This window comes from Tupaia chinensis, unplaced genomic scaffold (assembly GCF_000334495.1).
Source record: "Tupaia chinensis unplaced genomic scaffold, TupChi_1.0 Scaffold000001_1, whole genome shotgun sequence".
NCBI lineage: Eukaryota > Metazoa > Chordata > Mammalia > Scandentia > Tupaiidae > Tupaia > Tupaia belangeri.
In genome coordinates this window covers 3,067,385-3,088,353 of record NW_006159427.1, presented here as the reverse complement: position 1 = coordinate 3,088,353, position 20,969 = coordinate 3,067,385, and the positions used below count along the sequence as shown (strand labels likewise).

Here is a 20,969-nt window from a genome sequence, read left to right as displayed (position 1 = left end):
GGGGGGGGCGGAAGCCATTGAGGGCAATCATGAATGTCAGGGACAATGGAGGAGGAAGATGGGACATGGCAGAGGGTGGGGATGGGGAACCTAGGATGGCAAAACAAAAGGCAAGGTATGCAGGACACAAAAATTGGGAAATCATTTGCTGAGAACATATATGTTGATGTGCTTGATTGAGCCAATGCACAGTGTATTTTGGATGGAAAATTCATATGTGTGTTGTGATGAGAAAAAAAAAATTTATAATAAAAAACAAAGTATAAAAAAAAAAAAAGGAGGGAGAAGAGGATAAAGACAGCAGTGAACAATAGAGAGGCAGGATGTTAATGAGAAATAGATATGGTTTATTACCTGTTGATGATGACATGTATAGTATTCTCAACTGAACCGGTCTGGAAAGTATTTCATGATGGGTGAAGTCTTTTTAATAAGCAAAATGAGAAATAGTGATTGACTGTTTAAAAAATTATAATAATAATTATTGGGAAAAGCATGGAAAAGATATTGAATGATAAAGCGGGGAGATTGATATCTCTGTATTGACTGACATGCATGGCATTCCCTTTTGAAAAAGCAATGGAAGTCAATGTAAAGTTATATGTAATCTAGTGTAATAGAAAGAAGATTATGATGATAATAAAAAAATAAATAAATAAATAAAATAAAAAAAAAAAGAAGATGTCAACCATCTTACTAGATTATAAAAGCAGGCTATTCAAAGTCATGAGTTTGTGTATTTCTGAATTTATGCACAGCAAGTTCTCACTAATAAAGATGATATGCCAGCTTTGTCCAGGAAAGACAGGCCAAGGTCGGATGGTGGCAGAGCAGTAACACAACTGCACTCACATGCGAAGGCCCCCCTTTACAGTGACGACCTCATTATACCTGCTGGGTGCACATACATGTCTGTGATCCCGGTTGACCAAAGTGTTGGTGGATTGTAGCATGAAAACCTTGTTAGGGATGCCTCTCTTTCTCTCTCTCATGGAAGAAATAAATAAACTTGAAGAAAAAAAAGAGAGAGAGAGAGAAGAAAACAATGGCCAAACTACCATTACTTATATTAAGAAGTTAGTATTATTTCCAACATATTTTGTATAGTGTTAAAATTCCCAAATCATGACCAAGAAGCCCATGTCTTTTTCACTTAAGTGAGTTCATCATGAAAATCCCATTTTATGTAAACATAGTGGGGTGTTTAAATGACCCCAACGAATCATGCCCACTGAGACCACACCTCCTTGATGTTTGACTTTGCTCTCCCTCTCATTAAGAAGTGGAATCTATTTCCCTATTTTTTTTTGGCCTTGTGACTAACTTTGACTAATCGAGTGTTATGGAAGTGGTGTTCTGGGAATTTTGAACCTCTACTTTCCACAAACATGTAGATTCTGCTCTTGCTTTTGGAACCCAGCCACTGCTTAAAGACTTTCCTACTGGAAGAGAGGTCAAGTGAGGAGAGAGGCCCAAGAGGATGGAAGACCATGTAAATAGAAGACAAGCAGAAGAGAACAGAGGCACCTGTCACAGCTAACAGCCAACACCAGGGTGCAGACTTGGGAGTGAAGCTATTAGGAATCCTGCAGTTCTAACAACTTTCCCAGCTGGTCCCATGTGGACAAAGGTGGGCATTCTCCACTGAATTCTGCCAGAATTCCTGAACCACAGGCTCATCAACACATAGTGGTTGTTTTAAGCCTCTAAGTTTTGTGGTAGCTTGTTATGCAGCAATAGTTGATTGAGACACTACCTTTTAGTAAAACATCTTGATATCAATTTATAGGCTGCATGTAACTAGAGAATAAACAAATGCCAAGACCATCAGTGCCCCTTCAGAATGACAGCACAGGAGCAGAACAGTCCCTAAAAGAGACTAAATTGGAGTTTTCAGCAAAGCTTAATGAATTTGCTCTTTAAGCAGTCATCAAGATCTCATTATAAGAAAAAAAATAAATAAAACTTTACGATTTACGATTTTGGCACTTAAATTGTAATATAGCCCTAAATTCATTTCACTAAGGTATACTTGAAAATCCACAGTAACAGCATAAGTCATTGAAAGCAATGTTCTGCTAAATTGAATGTCATAATTCATTGCAGTAAAAATTCTGAATTCATTGTAGAGACATCTGCCATGCAAGCAAATAATCAAGTGATCTCAGTAATTCTCAGCAAATACATTCTTATTAAAATAAATTATGGTACCCTTGACAATTGGATCTTTCTCATTCCAAAGTCCCAAACAACCAGTTGCGGGTCATTATGTATAGCTAAAATTATGAGAAACAGATACTATTCAGCAACAATAATAAAAAAAGAACAGTTGCTTGAATCAAAAGTGTACATTTAAAATCATATTCCCTCACTCTATTCCCATATTGATAATTGGCATTTCAGTTCAGTATTCAATCTAAAACAGATCTGTAGGATTCTTCTTGGGTACATTAAAATCATTCCCAGGAAATAACGCTGTTATTAAAGAGATCAGTCACTGTTCTACTAAGATAATCTCCCTCAAATTTTAAGATTGTGAGGTGGCTACTGAACTGAAGCTGTGAAATACTGTTTTCAGGGACTAAAAATGAAGTTTTTCTGCTGATACTTGACCCTCCAGATTCATTTCTATACCTTTAAATGTCCAAACATTCAGATAATTGGCATCCCAGAAGGTGAAGAGACTAATAAGGGTACTGATAATCTAGTCCATGAAATCCTGGAAGAAAACTTTGCAAACCTAGAGAGGTATTCAAGATCCAGTCCTAAGAAATACAAAAGGCCCCAGATAGAATCAACCCAAGAAGATCTTCTCCAAGACACATGATAGCCAGATTGACCAAAACCACAAAGACAAGATACTGAGATTGGCAAGAGAGAAACGGCAAGTTACCTACAAAGGATATCCCATCAGGCTAACAGCAGACCTCTCATCAGAAACAATGCAAGTAAGGAAAGAATAGGAAAATATATCCAAAGTGTTAAGTGAAAAATAATTTCAACCAAGAATACTGTACTCGGCAAAGTTATCCTTCATTATGGGAAGAAAAGACAAGAACATTCTCAGATAAATGAAACCTGAAAGAATTTACCAATATCAGACCTGCTCTTAAGAAGTTCTCAAGGGAGTGCTATACCAGAAAAACTACATATAGACACACAGAAATAAGAGTTCAAAAACATTAATATATTAAAACATACCTATTTAATGACCACAATAAGCTATATAGCATCAGCTAGGTGTTACTTTATAGTATATTCATTTTACTCAGAGTTTCATGCCTAAAGTCAGACATGTGTTCACAGATATGTATATATCAGCTGAACTTGCTATTGAAAGTAGTTATATTAATTAAGATATTTTGTGAATAATAAAATGTGGGGGGGAATGAATGGAAAGCAACTGTAGACACCAGAGACAGTGTGGGAGGAGGGTGGGAAATGGCAGAGGGGGAAAATATACATATACATATATAAATATGAAACAGGAAATGGAAAATTACTTGACAATGATGACTTGTATGATTAAGACGCTATACAGTGCATTCTCAATGGGAAATCACATTTTGTATGCTGTGATGATGCTCAGTGAATGAATGTAAAAGAAAGAAAGGAAGGAAGAAAGGAAGGAAGGAAGGAAGGAAGGAAGGAAGGAAGGAAGGAAGGAAGGAAGTTTAAGATAGTAAAGTAACATCATCTATAAGAATAATACAATGTATTCTTTCAACTATCTCATCTCCTCACACACTCTATTTTGCCAGACTCCCATGACAGCTATGTATCATTATTATAGACTGAGAAACAGATGAGAAAAGTGCTCATTGTCATGATGAGCATCTTTTACAGTTTAAGCCTAAGTGCCCTGAGAGTTAAACAAATGTCTAATGCCTAATTCACATACTATTGATCAAAACCTATAGGCACAGTCAGCCCGATGATGTGGATAGAGAGGTGAGGACATGACACTGTTCCAGGTCTATTCAAAGCGTAAATTTCATGAGAATTTTTCAGACAACAATCAGACTTCTACCATTTTTCCTAAACCCTCTAAAAGTAAAACACCTCCATTTATAAAGAAACCATCATTTTCTGTGATACCTTATACTTAGAAAAAATAATTGGGAATATTTATTGAGAAAAAAATGGCACCTAGTGAGATATTTTTTAAAAGAATTATTTAATTTTACTTATTATTATTTTTAAATTTTGATCAGAGAGAGAAAAGGGCAAGTGAGAAAGCAAGCCACCAGGTCCAGGATTCAAACTGTGGTCAACCATTTGGGAGTCTAGCACCTTAACCACCATACTACCTGCCAACCCCATCCAGTGAAAAAAAATGTAGAAGTTTTTATCTTAGGATGTGTGCACTCACCAGAGAGAGAGAGAAAGAGACAGTGAGAGGGAAAGTGAGAAATCACCTCCTGGAGGGATGGCCACACCACAATCCATTCTCCATTCTCCTCCTGGTATCTTGGGCATGCACACACACACACACACACACACACACACACACACATGTATGGTGTGAGTTTCAAGTCACCAGGTCCAGGATTCAAACCACAGCTGGTCATATGGAAGTCCAGCGACATAACCACTACACTATCTTCTGTCCCCATCCAGTGAAATTGTGAGATTTGCTATTATATTACGTACTTTTAAAGTGACTGCAAGTTAAAATGTTCCACTAAGGCTACTCAGCAAGCCTGAAATTCAAGTTCATTGTGGGATTTATTTTACTGACCGATCTCAGACAGTACTACAGTCATGTGCCACACACATTTTAGTCAAGAAGGGACAGCATATACAAGGTGGTCTCCTAAGGAACTTACAGGCTAGGCTATACCATGGAGCAGAGGATACCATCGAGGTCTGTGTAAGCCTAGAACATCACTCTGTGATGTGCCCACAATGGTGAAATCATTTGCCGATACATTTCTCAGAATGTATCCACCGTGTTGAGCATCATGACTACACACCAAAGTCAAAGAATCAAGATATTTACCCTTTAGACAGTCATGTATTGACAATGTGGCAGGTATCAAGAAAGTTGACCTTCCAAAGAAATTTATACTTAAGATTATGAAAATGGCAACTATTCACGAGAAACAAATACAGAATTTTAGCAAGTTAACCATAGAGGAGCTATACACACACATATCCAGATATATATGTATACATACATACACACATGCACATAAACTAAATGGTAACATTAAAATGGACAGGTATGGTAGCTCTCAGAAAAACGATGAACTAAAATAAATCCTGAATTGTAACTTGAAAATGATGACAGATGGACAGGATTTAGGAAACCATTTTTAGCAGAACATGATAAGGAAAGGCAGGGGTAAAAAGGGTTAGAGGTTAATTAGGGGCAGAAATAGAAATTCATTTGCTTGGAGGTAAACATTTTCCAATTCCCCAGATGATTTTTACTAGTAATTAAATTACTTTACTTTCTCTTCCTTGAAAAGGGTTTGGAAACCATTTATTTTAAGATGTTATGGAAAACAATAAAAATGAAACAAACGTCCACTGAGTTAGGCATATGAAACATTCAAAGTCTCCTCCCCACTTGGCTCCTCACCAAATCTCCACCTCCTCTCATGTTCTCTATCTTTATGGCCAATCATGCATGTGTTTTCCAAGCCAGAATCTCTCTCAAGGGCCTTCTCATCTAAACTGTCATCAAATCCTATAAAGCTGCTTCCCAGATGCTTCTTGAAATGCCCCCCTCCTTTGCAGTCCTATGCCTGCAGTTCATACTCGAGTCTCCAAATTAGTCTCACGCCTGAGTCTAATTTTTCCACCCCCACAAGCTGGTTACCAACCTGAAGAGGATGGCAGAATTCTACCTACAATCTTGTAATGACAACTCTTAGCACTTGGAAAGCATAAACTCATGGATTTCCCCTGATTTTCTAGCTTCGTCTTCACAACTCCATAACTGCTCTTGGTTGCAGGCAGACTGAACAACACACTTTACACCAGGCCCATTGTTCCCACCAATGTGCTGCCTGGCTTCTAAACTTCAGCTCCCTTGTGATCATCGCCATTGGCATGCTTTCCTTAACCCCTCAGCCTGATTTTTATGTCTTTCTCCTTGGCTCCTGTCCCACAGCCTCAGGTGTAAATCATCATCATGGCGGAAAGTACATCAGGGAAGAGTCAGCCAGGTCATTGTTCAAAGCACCAGTCTTCAAGTAAGTTAGCCAGCCCTAGGAACATGGCGGCTGAAGAACACTGTTTATCAGCATCATGTTTATCATGTGGTTGGATGACTCTGACAGCCTTCCAGGAATGAAAACGCGGAGATGATCCATTAATATGCTTGTATAGCCATAAATTAATTCTTACCTGTTTTCCAAAGAGGGTGAGTTTGGTTAGATTCCATGTTTTCATTTTGCCTGCTCAGATATGCAAGTCCGAAGTCAGAGCCGAATTGCTTCAGATGACACTGCCAGCAGATGTCTTTTCCCGTCCTTCCCTGACTCTCATTTGTGGTGGTGTGGTGGTCTGTGCAAAACTGAGGTTTCGCCCCATGAAAAGTGGAACAAATACTATATTTAAAGAGTAAGTTTGAAGAAAAATCAAATACCTGTTTAGTGTTCTTGGGCATGCCATGTTTCTATCTTGTCCTGGTTGTAGTATTTGTCACACTATATTGTAATAAAATTACTTGTCTAAATTCTCCACACGCTGCCCTGGGACCAAAGCTATGACTGTGGATTTGTAACGAACCCAAAATAGGAACATTTTAGGAGCATAAGTGATCAGACCACAGACTCTTCTCCTCCGTTTCTCCATTCTGTTGGGATTGGGGGGCACATACACATGCCTTGCATGTTTTTCAAGCTGCTGGGGGCTGGCAGTGGTCACCCATGTGTGATCCAGCTCCCTTAATCACTAGGCTATGGGCCAGCCCCCAAAGAGCAAATTTTAGCAGTGTAAACCTTGAGTCAAACAGGTAAGAGCATTCTATTACCAAAAAAGACATTTCTCTTTTTTTAGAGAGAGATTTTTAATATAGGGCATATGCACATACCAGAGATAGAGAGACAGGAAGTGAGAAATCACTCCCCACTCAGGATGGCCAGTCTGTAATCCCTTCTCCTCCATTCTCCTCTCGGGATTTTGGGCACGCTCACTCGCACACTAGCCTGGAGCTAATTCCAAGTCGCTGGGTCTGGGACTCTAACCATAGTTGGCCACATGGGAGTCCAGCGATGTAACCATCTCACCATCTGCTGGTCTCCCCAAAAGAGACATTTATTACTCTGAGATAGGTACAGATAACTGAGAGTGAAACATCCTTTAAAACTACCTCTCTCTCTCTCCTTTCTTTTTTATTTTAAGAGAGATTTTTGCTGTAGGGCTCATGTGCTCACCAGAGAGACAGAAAGTGAGAAATCATCCCCTAAGTGGGATGGCTGCACCACGATCCCTTCTCATCCATTCTCCTCTCGGAATTTTGGGCGTGCATACGTGCCTGGAGTGAAGTTTAAGCCACCGGGTCCAGGACTTGAACCTCAATGGAGTATGTGGGAGTCTAGCAACATAACCGTTATGCCATCTACTGGTTCCTGTCTCTTTGGTTTGTCTTTATGTCCGTTGAGTAAACTACTGACCATTCATTCCATTTCCTAGATACCTTTGTACAAGGGATAAAGAATCTTACATGGAAAGACATCACTGGTCACTGAAGAAAAAATATCGACCATTACATATCAATAAATTTAGATCCTAGTTTGGACATTATCCTTTTGTAAGTATGACTAGCAAGAAATAAGATTGGGACTAGCGTTAGCGTAATGGCTATGTCGCTGGGTTCCCATGTAGTCCACCATGGTTCAAGTCTTGGACCAGGTGGCTTAAACTCACACCGGGCACATGGGCATGCATGCCCAAGATCCCAAGAGGGGAATGGAGGAGAAGGGATTGTGGCAAGGCCATCTCCCCTGGGGGGTGATTTCTCTTTCTGTGTCTTTGTGGCAAGCGCATGCGCCCTATAGCAAAAACCTCTCAAAAAAAGCAAGCAAGCAAGCAAGCAAGCAAGAAAGAAAGAAGGAAAGAAAGAAGGAAAGAAAGATGGAAAGAAAGAAGGAAAGAAAGAAGGAAAGAAAGAAGGAAAGAAAGAAGGAAGGAAGGAAGGAAGGAAGGAAGGAAGGAAGGAAGGAAAGAAAGAAAGAAAGAAAGAAAGAAAGAAAGAAAGAAAGAAAGAAAGAAAGAAAGAAAGAAAGAAAGAAAGAGAGAGAAATAGGATCTCTGAGTCTGATCGACACTTTTTACATAGAAGAAATGTGAGTCCTGGCCCTCTCACCTGGTACCACCACCCTTTCTAAGGTCTTGGAAAGTCAAAACAAAAAACATATGTACATTTTCAAAATTATACATTTCCCATGCACTGTTTCTTTCAGAAGCATGATCTGCATATTTCAGAAAATATTTTAGCTTTGACTTTTTCCCCTAAAATAAAATTTCATCTTGGTACTGCTTTTGGTCAGTAAAAGAAATCTTATGCTCTTGACCTGATTTAAACTAATATTTTCCTTATTTCTGCTGCCAGTAAAATATTGTTATACTCAAATTTTCTCTGGAGAAAGATGTTCTGTGATTTTTCATGAGAAGCCACAATGTTTAAGGGGAAAAGAGTGCTCTCTTTAACTGATAACTATTTTTCTGGAAGGCAGACAGAATACTGTGAAAAAATAAGCTATTAAGATCTTTCAGGATTGAGTTGTATTACTTTAATAAAGAAACTACACATGTGTAACTTACAAGAAATGGTGTCTTTCCTGGTAATGATTCCTGTCGATTTCAGCAGTTGCTTCAAAGTTAAATCAACAATTATATTTAAAATCTCAAATTCAAGAGAGAGTTCCAGAAAAAAGGTAACATCAAGGGCAAGTAAAATTATTTCCTGAAGACTTCTGCACCTTGACTTGGGCTTTATAAAATTATAAATAAATATAAGTAGTCTTAAATTTTATCAAATTGGGAAACCGAACCACTTTAATGAGGCTAAACTGAGTAGAAATGATATTTTATACCATGTGTTTTGTTAAACTAGAAAATTGTTATACTAAAGTGAACAGGTTCAGAGTCTCTTAAATCCATAGGGTAAGTGTATTTTGGAATTCAAAAATTATCATATTTTAGAAAAGTATTATGTATTTGCTATATATTCAAGGCCCTGAAAAAATGTGTACATAAAGTTTATTATAAACATAATTGATATAAGCAAATGTATAATAAAAATTACATATGTATTATAGTAATAATACTCTTTACTGTAAATTCTGTATAGCCAACTGATTTTCACAGAAGCTTTTATTGATTTTTGCCTTACTTTTCATTCTTAATCTACGATTGTGATTGATGAAGGAAGCACTTCAGTCATCAACATATTTTCCTTTCTTCTTAAATCTTTGGGTTCACTAGTGCTTTTTCTGACTTTCTTAACTGAATACTTACGCATTAATTTTCGTACACATATGTATGCATGTTGAGAGATGAACAGGTATGTATCTGGAGAGGGGAAGAGAAACATATACATACACATGTATGAAATGAATTTGGATCTAAATGCCACTGTAGCTGTATTCCTACAAATTTTATGTTATACTTTCGTTGTTGTTGAATTGTTTCTTGATTTAAAAAAATGCACATGGCGGGGCTGGCAGGTGGCATGGTGGTTAAAGGCACTGGATTGCCACATGGCCGACCATGGTTTGAGTCCTGAACCTGGTGACTTGCTTTCTCTCTCTCTCTCTGTCCCTCTCTGGTCAAGTTAAAATAGATAGATAGATAGATAGATAGATAGATAGATAGATAGATAGATAGATAGATAGATAGATAGATAAAGTTAAATAAAATAATTCTTTTTAAAAAATGCACATGGCTTAGGACTACTGTAGCATTCATAAATATTTCCAACTTCCCCAGCCCATAGTTATCTATTCTAGTCTACCTTTCTTTTTTTCTTCTTGCCAGAAGGCACATATGCTTTGGGGACTTTGGCGAGAAGGAACCTTCGAACCACCACTCCCAAATAGAGCATGGTCACAGGGCAATCCCTTCTCCATCTGTTGGGATTTGGGGCACGTTAAACCACCAGGGTCAGGATATAAACTGCAATAGGACATGTGGGAATGGTTTTCTTTAACTACTTGGCTACTAAACCAGCCCTGTTTTGATATTTTGAGACAGAATCTTGCTATGTAATGATCCTCTTGCTTCAGCCTCTTAAGTAGCTGGCACTAAGGCATATGCTACCAGTCCCAGCTGTTTAGAGAGGGCCAGGAATCTAACCTGGACATTCCATGTGGCCTCAGCCTGCCAAGTAGCAGTGTCCAGCATGAGCTACCATGGCTGGGTCCTGAAAAGTTTAAGAACTAAAATGAGTAATTTTGGTAATCCTAACCCTGGTCAGAGGGCAAGATAGGACCACACAAATAACTATTTCATATGCAGATTTTATTCATGTTCCTAGATGAAAACAAAAACAGAATTGTTGCCATGGGTTTGAGATTCACATGAAAAGTTGTTTTTTTGTTTTTTTGTTTTTTTTACTAACATCAAGTAATTTGAATTCTAAAGTATTTATAAATCACTTTAATGGATTGAGAGAAATAACACTTGCAATCATTTGTTGCTTTTTAAAGTTGTTATTAAAATAAAAAAAACAATTTTTTATCATCTAAACTCTTTGTGATAAGAACATATTTTATAATTTTCATTAATGTGTAACTTAAAATCTTTTTTTCAAGTCATTTTCCTTTATTTTCTTAATGGATAATGAAATTCCAAATCCAGAGAGACATGTACACGGAGCAGACAGATGCAGGGTCCTGGTGCACAGCAGCTAGGCCAGGCAGGGAGGGGGTCGGCCCTGCACCCTGTCACTACCCTCCCCTCCCTTACCCCCTCCTTCCCATCCTGCCACCCTTCCCCCATGCTGGACCCTGGCCGTCAACCAGGCAGAAACCCAGAAGTTGAGCATGAGAAGGCCAGCCTCCTGGTCCAGGAAGCAGCCAGAGACATGGCCTGGCCAAGTCATTATCTAGCTGTGGGACCTTGGGCCTCAGTTTCCTTATCTGTGAATTGGACTAGGAGTTCCTGCTGCTGGGGAATGGAGAAATGAGTGTGCAGATGCGAAGTGTGGGTGGTGCCAAGGGCCTCTTGGTTGACCTGCACATCTACAGACCTGCAGGTCACATGGCTGAGTACGCAGTGGTGGGCTGTTCTGGCCCCACTGGACTGAACAGACTTATATAGAGGGGAGAATGGGTCCCCCAAGAGGGCCCTGCTCCAAACTGCAGTCCCTGGGCTGCAGCTAGAGCTACTTTTGTAACTTAAAATCTTATTTTTCAGGGCCAGCAAATGGTGTGGTGGTTAAGTGCACTGGACTCCCACATGGCTGACCACAGTTCCAGTCTGGAACCTGGTGGCTTAGCTTCTCACTTTTCCTATCTCTTTCACTTGGTTCTTCTCTGATCAAATTTAAATAAATAAATAAATAAAATAATTATTAAAAAAGAAAAAAAATCCTGGGGTCAGTAGGTGGTATGGTGGTTAAAGGCTCTGGATTCTCACATGGTCTATCACAGTTTGGGTCCCAGACCTGGAGGCTTGCTTTCTCCCTTTCCCTTTCTGTCTCTGGTCAAATTTTAAAAATAATAAAAAATAGAATTAAATCATTATTTTAAAAAATCTTATTTTTCAGGAACCAGCAGTTAGCATAATGGCTATGTCGCTGGACTCCCACATAGTCGACAGCGGTTCACATCCCGGACCCGGTGGCTTAGAACTCATGCCAGGCCCATGTGCATGTGTGCCCAAGATCCCGAGAGGAGAATGGAGGAGAAGGGATTGTGGCGTGACAATCGCCCCCTGGGGGGGGGTGATTTCTCGCTTTCTGTCTCTATGTCTCTGTCTGGTGAGTGCACATGCCCCATACCGAAAACCTCTCAAAAAAAAAAATCTTATTTTTCAAAACTCTTATAAATTCACCATTACATTCTAAAATAATTTCAAAGGTAGTGAGAGCTAGATAACTACAGCCTGAAAATTGGTAACTTTTCATCTCATAAATAATTTTTTTGGAGAGATTTTTGCTATAGGGTGTGTGAGCTCAACAGAAAGACAGAGAGAGATGGAGAGACAGAAAGCGAGAAATCACCCCCCCAGGGGGTATGGCCACTCCGCCATCTCTTCTCCTCCATTCTCCTCTTGGGATCTTGGGCATGCATGTACATGCACCCGGCGTGAGTTTAAGCCACCAGGTCTGGGACTGGTACTGCAGTCGACTACATGGGAATCCAGCGACGAAGCCATTATGCCATCTGCTGTTTTTTTTCTTTTAAAAAAACACAATTTTTAAAAAACAATTGTTTTTTTCTTTTAAAAAAAAGCGATGTTTAAAAGAATTATTTTATTTATTACTATTTTTTAAATTTGACCAGAGATAGGCAGAGTGGGAAAGTGAGAAAGCAAGCCACCAGGTCTGAAACTTGAACCCCAGCCCTCCATGTGGGAATCTAACTACTACACCACCTGTTGGCCCCTCATAAACCATTTTTACTAATGTTGGTATGAAAACTATTTGTATAGGCTATTACAATCACAAATGTTTGTTAGTCCATATTCACTAACCTTTAACAGGAATTTTACAAAATAGTTTATTTGGTATAAGCAGATAAAAATTAGACAATTTAAATGGCCATTAGCCAGTAAATGGATTGTGGTGTTCATTCCATAGAATATGATTTAAGTGATAAATGTCAATGGACTGTGGCTTCAGTGAATGGGTAATTTTTAAATTTCTAAGCAAAAGAAAAAGAATATGGAATAATACATGCAGTATGATTCCATTTATATAAAATTCAGAAAAAGCCATAGCTAAATGTAAAACTGTATTTTTTAAAAAAAGAATGATTAACAGAAATTTTAGGATAGTGGTTATCTAAAGAGACATGAATACAATCAGCAGGAGTCAAAGTGGGACTTGAAGTTTGAGCAGTGTTCCTAAACCAATGGTGAACAACCAACTTTATCTTTTTTTTTTTTTTAATTGCCAGAGGGTTCATGAGTTTGCCAGAGAGACACACAGAGAGCGAGAGGAAGAAAGCACCCCACAACAGGGGCAGAGTCCTGCCATAATCCTTCTTCCTTGTTCTCTGCTCTGCTGGTATTCAGGGCCTGTGTTCTTTAAGTTGTCAGGGGCCCAGGATTTTGCAGCATTTTTAGCCATGTGGGATCCCACTCCCAGTGCACAGCACTTAACCACTGTGTCCCTGAGCCGTTCCTGAAGAGTGATCTCTGAAAGGAGACAGGACACTATCCGATTCAATTCCACGGGAGAAGGAAAGGATAGAAATGGATGTGGCAGATGAGTAACTTGATGGGAAGCCAAGGTAATATCACACATGGTTTCTCTTGAGTATTAGCGGATAGTGAAGGGCCACAACTGGTTTTGAGAAAAAGTGAAGGCATGAAGTAAGTTTGGGACAGTAAGAGAACGAACTTAATGGCAGATAAATGCAGGTAGTCTCTGGTATTTCCACTTCCCTACTCCACCCCACTCTGCCTAGAACGCTGACCCTTTCTTTTCACCTAGAAAGACTTCATTTTTCAAGACTCACATCACGTTCTATGTCCTCTCTGAAACTTTTTCTGACTATCCCAAGGCCATCCTTTCCTTTTTAAATTTTATAGCACTTGGTTGTGTAACTTTGTTCACTCACACACTTATCTTGTACTAACTTTTGTTTTGTACACGACTTAATTTTTATATGGTATCTCAAACTACAGTTCTTGAGGGCAGAAATTATGCCCATTTTCTTAACACCGCCCCTCCCACTTTCAGAAAAAGTGCGGTCATATACACTATGAAGATACAGGTGCATTTTAAAAATGTATCATCTGTTGAAACAAATATCCTTAAAAGGAAATAATAAAATTGTGAAAACATACATGTGTAAGTTCAGAATGTTGAATTTTCTGTTATTCTCTTATAACTGCTCCCAGTTTTCTATTTTCGGTTTTGGAACTTAACTTTCTAGAATCTAAGTCAAAAACCTGATACTAACTTATAATTGGTTTAATTTTAAAAATGTAACAAATTTTTTCCTGCTTTAAGCTATTAAAACACTATCACCATTACAACCTTTAATGTATTCCTTGGTAGGCAGGCAGCTCTCTCAGCAAATGGAGGATATTATCAGAAATTATGTTAGGAATGCCATCTTGTGGTTGAGAGTAGTCCATTACATTAAGGGGTCCTACCGTGACAAACTTTAATTCAGAAATAAAACATCCAGCGAGTTCACAGATATAAATCATGGTTAAAATTTATGGTTACAAGGCCAGCGAGTGGTGTGGTGGTTAAGGCTCTAGATGTCCACATGGCCAACTATGGCTTGAGTCCAGGTCCTGGCAGCTTGCTTTATTTTCTCTCTGTCTGGTGGGTGCAAGTGCCCTGTAACAAATTTTTTTAAATAATAATAAAATTAAATATATAATTCTTTTAAAATTGTTTTAAAAATTACTACAGAGGAATAAAAGTGAAATATGTGCATCAATTATGTTTTAGTTGCCAAAAAAAGATAATATTCACTGAAAAGAGAGACAATAATTTATATGAGAAACTCCAAATAACAGAAAAATCTGCCGTCTCTACTCCCTTTTTTTTTTTTTTTTTTTTAACTATAGAGTACTCCCCCTCATCAGAGACAGTGAGAAGGAAAGTGAAAAATCATCCCCTCCGGGGGGAAGGCCACACTGCAATCCCATCTCCTCCACTCTCCTCTTAGGATCTTGGGCACATACACATGCCTGGCATGATTTTCAGGCTGTGAGGTCCAGGACTCAAACTGAACAGCTGGTCATGTGGGATCCAGCACCTTAACTTCCATGCCACCTGCTGGCCTCATCTAGTTACATACTTCTAATAATAATTAATGGGACCAGCAGTTAGCATAATGGCGTCACTGAACTCCCATGTAATCGACCGTGGTTTGAGTCCCGGACCCGGTGGCTTAAACTCACGCCAGGCGCATGTGTGTGCATGCCCAAGATCCCGAGAGAATAGAGAAGGGATTGCAGCAAGGCCAACCTCCCCCCGCCCCGGGGGGGCAGTAATTTCTCGCTTTCTCTCTGTCTCTCTCTGTCTTTCTGGCGAGTGCACACGCCCTATAGCAAAAACCTCCAAAAAATAAAAAATAAATAAAAAACAAGTACACTCAAGTTTTGGAAAACTTTCCTCTTGAAATAGGTAATTTTATTTCTGTATTCACTACCACGCAGTTGACTCTTATGTCACATTCTAGATTTAAATTAACATGTTGATTTTCAAGTTCCATCACCCTAACATCCAAAGGTGAATGAAGGGCAGAGCACTCAGCCAATTTGGATGGTGTGGGAGACACATAATTAACTGTCCTCCAAAACAGAGTCTGAAGAGGTTGAAAACACTGGTCCTGGCCCAGTCACAGTGGCACGGGTACAGAGTGCCACTCTGAAATGCTGGAAGCCATATGGATCAGGATTCCGCTCCCATGCTGACCTGTAAACTCTGGGTACACGTGTACCCACGATTCTGGCTGGCTGGGAAGTTCCAGGGGAGGACTGCAGTGTCAGATCCTGTTGGAATGTTTGTCTTTCTCTGTGTCTCTCATTAAACAAATGAACAAATTTTTTTAAAAGGGGAGAAAAAAACACACACACAGGCCCTAACTTTTATAGATGAGATTACTAACTTCCTCCACAGAAGATATTCATTTTGAGTGGTAAATTAACTTTTTAGTCAATAAAGAACTAGTAAGTGGTTACAAATGTAGTACTTAGCAATAATGCTTAGGCATTTTTAATTGCCTTATTGAATATTAGACACTTTGGCCCACTTAAAAATGGAAGTGAGGAATAGAAACTGAAATATCCCTCCTGAGCACAAAGCAAACACAGCACAAAGGTCCATGCACAATGCTACCTTCTGTCAACTTCTAGATTAAGGATTGAGGGAGGAGGAGGTACAGTGCAGATATAATGTCCAGTCCTAGAGATCAGGCTACCGAAATTCCAAAAGATAACAGAAACATATACAGTTTACATTACAAACAAAATGCTACTGTACTCCAAATCAACTTTTGAAATTTATTGTTGCATGCTTATCACCAGAAAAATATACATATATATATTTTGCTCAGAAAACTCATACAAATTGATTTTGGATTAGTTTTTCCACTTGATTCTTCAGGACACTCATGTCGGCTACACAGACCTGGTACCCCATCTTTTCTTGCTGTTTGGTTCTCTCTAATAAAGCCCCATGTGGTGGAGGTAATGCATTGTATGAACCCAGTAAGTAAAGCTGACTTGAGGAAGTTTGGTTGATTTCATTAATCTTTAACGCCTGCATGATAGCAGGTGCAAACTTTGAGTAATGAGCTGTGGAGGAGACAATCACGGGGCAAGTTTTGTCTTGCATTCTGTCTGCCACCACTTTTGCAACAGCAGTGTGTGGGTCCAGAATGTACCCCGAAGTGTTGTAGGTAGAGTTAATAGCGGCGAGGCACTCTCCCTCGGTGCACCAGTCGGCTACAAAATCTTGCTGAAGCTTCTCAACGAGCATATTTTCTATTTGGAAATGGTGATGGCTTTCTAATTGATTGAATAATTTTGTCATTAATTGTCCATCTTTATTAGCCATCAAGTGTAAATGTCGTTCCAAGTTTGCAGATTTGAGGATATCTATGGATGGTGAAAAGGTCTGTGCTAATTTCCTTTCCCTTAGGTCATAATGCCCTGTTTTTATAAAATCAGTCAAAACGTGGTTCTGATTAGAGGCACAGATAAATTTCCGGATAGGAATTCCCATCATTTTGGCATACACTGCTGCTAATATGTTACCAAAGTTTCCTGTGGGAATACAGACATCAATGGGGCTTCCAAAAGAAATAAATCCTTGGTTAACAAGATCAAGATATGCAGAAGCATGATAAACTACCTGGGGAAGCAGTCGGCCCCAGTTTATGGAATTAGCTGAACTTAGGACTGTTCCATATTCCATAGTAAGAAAGCCAGTAAACTCAGAATCGTTAAACATTTTTTTAATAGCTGTCTGGCAAAAATCAAAGTCTGACTTGACACCTACAGCCCATCCATTTTTTCGCTGACTGCCAATTATTTGTGCTTTTTGAAACTCACTTATTCCATTCTCAGGAAAAAATGTGACCACAGCTATTCTCTGCTTGTCATTCTTAGTAAGACGACTGAAACCATTTAAGACTGCACTCCCTGTGTCTCCTGAAGTAGCTACAAGTATCATATAATTGCAACTTGGTGGGATACAGTGTGCAAACATTTGAGGCATAAGCTGTAAAGACAAATCTTTAAATGATCCTGTTGGTCCATGAAATAACTCCAGAATGAACTGGTTGCCTGAAAGATGCCTGACAGGAGCAATTTTTGAGCATGCGAAGTTTTCCCCATAAGCGGTTTCGATCATTTCTCCCAGTCTGGCAGCAGGTATGTCTGCAGGATGTATACACCTTTCTAAAAGTATCTGTGCTCTTTCTATGTAGGTAGCGCTGACGAGGCTTTTCCACTCCCCACAGCTTAATTTTGGAAACTCCTTCTCAGGAACGAAGAGTCCACCGTCAGAAGCTAACCCTTCGATCACAGCTTCGCTGAAGAATTTTGTTGAAACCTTCTGTTCACTGTCTTTAGGCCAAATGTGTCTCGTTGAAATGAACGTTTCTGAGTCCACATCTTGGTATCTTTTAACAGTATTCAGCACTTTGTCAGCTACCTCCTCTGGGGAAGCCCCACTTTCACAAAAGACACGAGCATCATACCACTTCTTATAAAATTGTCTTCTAAATTTAAGTAAGTCTTTCATAGATGTTCCGGAATTCTGACCTACAATTCTATCTATCTTCATTAACTTTAGACGACTAATTATATCTATTAAAGGCACATCCAAGTACACAATTATTCCATTTTTCTTCAGATGCCACATGCTAGCATCATGCATTGGATTGGATCCGGTAAGGGAAATCACACTTCCAGATGCAGAGAAGTTTAACACAGCTTTTCCTTCCTCTTCTAAAAATTGCTCATTACCAACATCCTGCAATTTTTCAGACACACTCATATTCCAGGTTTTTTCAAGGATATCATTATCCACATCTATGACACAACAACCTAGTTTCTGACCTATTATTCTGCCTACTGTTGTTTTCCCAGCACCAGGGGGGCCCATCAGGATAATATTTTTGTCTCCAACAAGAGAGTGGGTAGAATGCCATGACTTCCTTAATTCTGCGAGTGCAAAGGCTCTTGGAAGAACTAGCTGTGCCTGTTTATCTGCTTTAACGTGTACACTAGAGAAACACTTCTGTGTCAGCTGTCTCAGAGGCCAACATCGGTTCAAGTGGAGCATTCTCTTCTCACTGTTCTGCCCAAGCCAACCTAAAAAATGGCATTAGCCTTTTTCAAAACATAAAAACAAAAGAAGACATTTGGTTACTAAGTTCAGCAGACTCAAAATCCTGATAGGACTGAACATAACCTTATAAACTTTAAAATATTCCAAATGTATGGGATATTTAAAAAAAGTTTTCCAATCCAAATTCTCATATATTACATGTTGTCTTTTTAAACAATATTTTTGGGGGACCAGCAGTTGGTGTAATACTGGACTCCCACATAGTCAACCGTGGTTCAAGTCCCAGACCTGGTGGCTCAAATTCACGCCGGGCATGTGTGCATGCGTGCCCAAGATCCTGAGAGAAGAATGGAGAAGGAAACGCGGCATGGCCATCCCCCTGGGGGGTGGGGGTGGTGGTTGATTTCTCACTTTCTGTCTCTCTGTTTCTCTCTTTCTGGTGAGCACATGCACCCTATAGCAAAACCCTCTCAAAAAAAAAAAATTTTATTTTCTATCTCAAGACACCAAAAATGTGTAATTAAAAATAAACTCTACTCAGAAAATGCCTCAGAAAAAGGCATTTACTCAGAAAAAGCATAACAGATGCCTTTAAAATATACTGGGTTGTTAGAAAAGTCATGATGGATTTTTTGGTTTTTTTTTTAATAGTCATTTAACTTCTTTTATTTTTAATTTGACCAGAGAGGGACAGAGTGAGAGCGAGAGTGAGAACAAGAGAAAGAAAGCCACCAGGTCTGGGACTCGAACCACGGTTGGCCATGTAGAAGTCCAGGGCCCTTAATCACCATGCCACCTGCTGGCCCCAAGGATTTTTCTTTTTTCCTACACAAAAATATGTCATGACTTCTCCGACGACCCAATATATATACATATATATACATATATTGGGTCGTCGGAGAAGTCATGACATATTTTTGCATAGAAAACACGTTATGACTTTTCTGACAGCCCAATAAATCAAGTTAGTATTTCCTTTACTTTTGTGAAATAATACAATAAAAATAATTTTACTGGGACTACCAGATGACATAATGGTTATGTCACTGGACTCCCACATAGTCAACAGTGGTTTAAGTCCCGAACTCGGCGGCTTAAAACTCATGCCAAGCACGTGTGTACACGTGTCGAAAATCCTAAGAGGAAAATGGAGGAGCAGGGATTGTGGCGTGGCCGTCCCCCCACGGTGTGATTTCTCACTTTCTATCTTTGTTACTCTCTATCTCTCCAGCAACCACATGTGCCCTATAGCAAAAATCTCTCTACAAAAAAAAAAAATAGTTTCATGGTTTCTAACACGTGTAAAGATTATTTAGATTTGGAATGCTACGGACTTGCCATTCACAAAAGCCAATCAATAATTCGTATACTTAATTTTTCTCCAGTTATATACATATATTATGGATTACGTTACTTATAAATTTCTTAATTACAGGATTCGTTACAGGAAACCAGAATTAAAAAAACATACTTCAGATTACAGGTCAAAGCTATGGCATTTTTTTCATATGTGTCTTTTATATACATACTCCATTCCTGAGCCAGCAGGTGGCATGGAGGTTAATGTGCTAAATCACATGCAGCAGCTTGAGAATCACGCCAGGCACATGTATGTGTATACCCAAAACCCTGACAGGAGACTGGAGAAGGGCTGTGATGTGGTCATCCCTCTGGGGCACGATCTCTCTCTCTCTCGTTCTTTTTCTTTCTGGCAAGCACATATGCCCTAGAGCAAAAAAAAAAAAAAAAGAAGAAAGAAATATTCCTACACATTATTCATACTGAAGACTTTCAAAAGAGCCAAAGTGAAAGGTATGATACCCCAATAGGAAAAATATAGGAAAAATTAATAATCAACAATGAAGTCAAAAGCTACATATCTATAACTTTATTTGCATGGGATCATTGCTTTTGTTTCAGGTCTTATAAACAAGTTCAGTGGAGGAACTTAACTCAAATTCCAGATTCCAGAATGATAGCCAAAATATCAGAAATGTTTTCAATCTGAGAGGACAAAATTATTCAGGCATTCAAAGCAGCTCTATAATCCACATACTGATCAGGTCTGTCTTTGGAAATATATTCATCATTAGAACAAAGATGTATGCCAAATAGATCACCTATTTAGTCTTGTAAAAGGCAATTTAATAACTACTATAATATTCATTTACATTGATTGAAGGGAATAGGACACAAGGCATGTGGTGGGGCTTTCCCCATGTTCTCTGGTAGAATCACTGTGCAACTAAATTGTATTAAATATTAGACAGTATGTTTAAGCATGTTCTGAAAACTTTTTTTAACTCCCCCCCCTTTTTTTTAGTTTTTTTGTTATAGGGCATGTACACTTCACCAGAGAGAGAGAGAGAGAGAAATGGAAAGAGGAAAAATGAGAAATCAAACCCCATGGAGGATGGCCAGTTGCAATCCCTTCTCCTCTAGTCTCCTTTAGGGATTTTTGGTCATGCAACACACATGCACCCAGCAAGATTTTCAAGCCACTAGGTCCAGAACTTCAACA

The 20,969-nt window shown here is 39.0% G+C and overlaps 1 protein-coding gene across 3 annotated transcripts in view; it reads right to left on the bottom strand.

The window, feature by feature from the left end:
* Positions 1 to 16,138: 16,138 nt before the first annotated feature.
* The window catches only part of THNSL1 (threonine synthase like 1), a 15,026-nt gene continuing 10,195 nt past the window's right edge, over positions 16,139 to 20,969 (bottom strand). For all 3 annotated transcript variants that reach the window (XM_006139726.2, XM_014586123.2, XM_014586109.2), the window contains one exon: positions 16,139 to 18,489. In XM_006139726.2, coding sequence (XP_006139788.1) covers positions 16,211 to 18,442 — 2,232 coding nt within the window. In that variant the 5' untranslated portion in view covers positions 18,443 to 18,489 and the 3' untranslated portion in view covers positions 16,139 to 16,210. The remainder of the gene's footprint in view (positions 18,490 to 20,969) is intronic.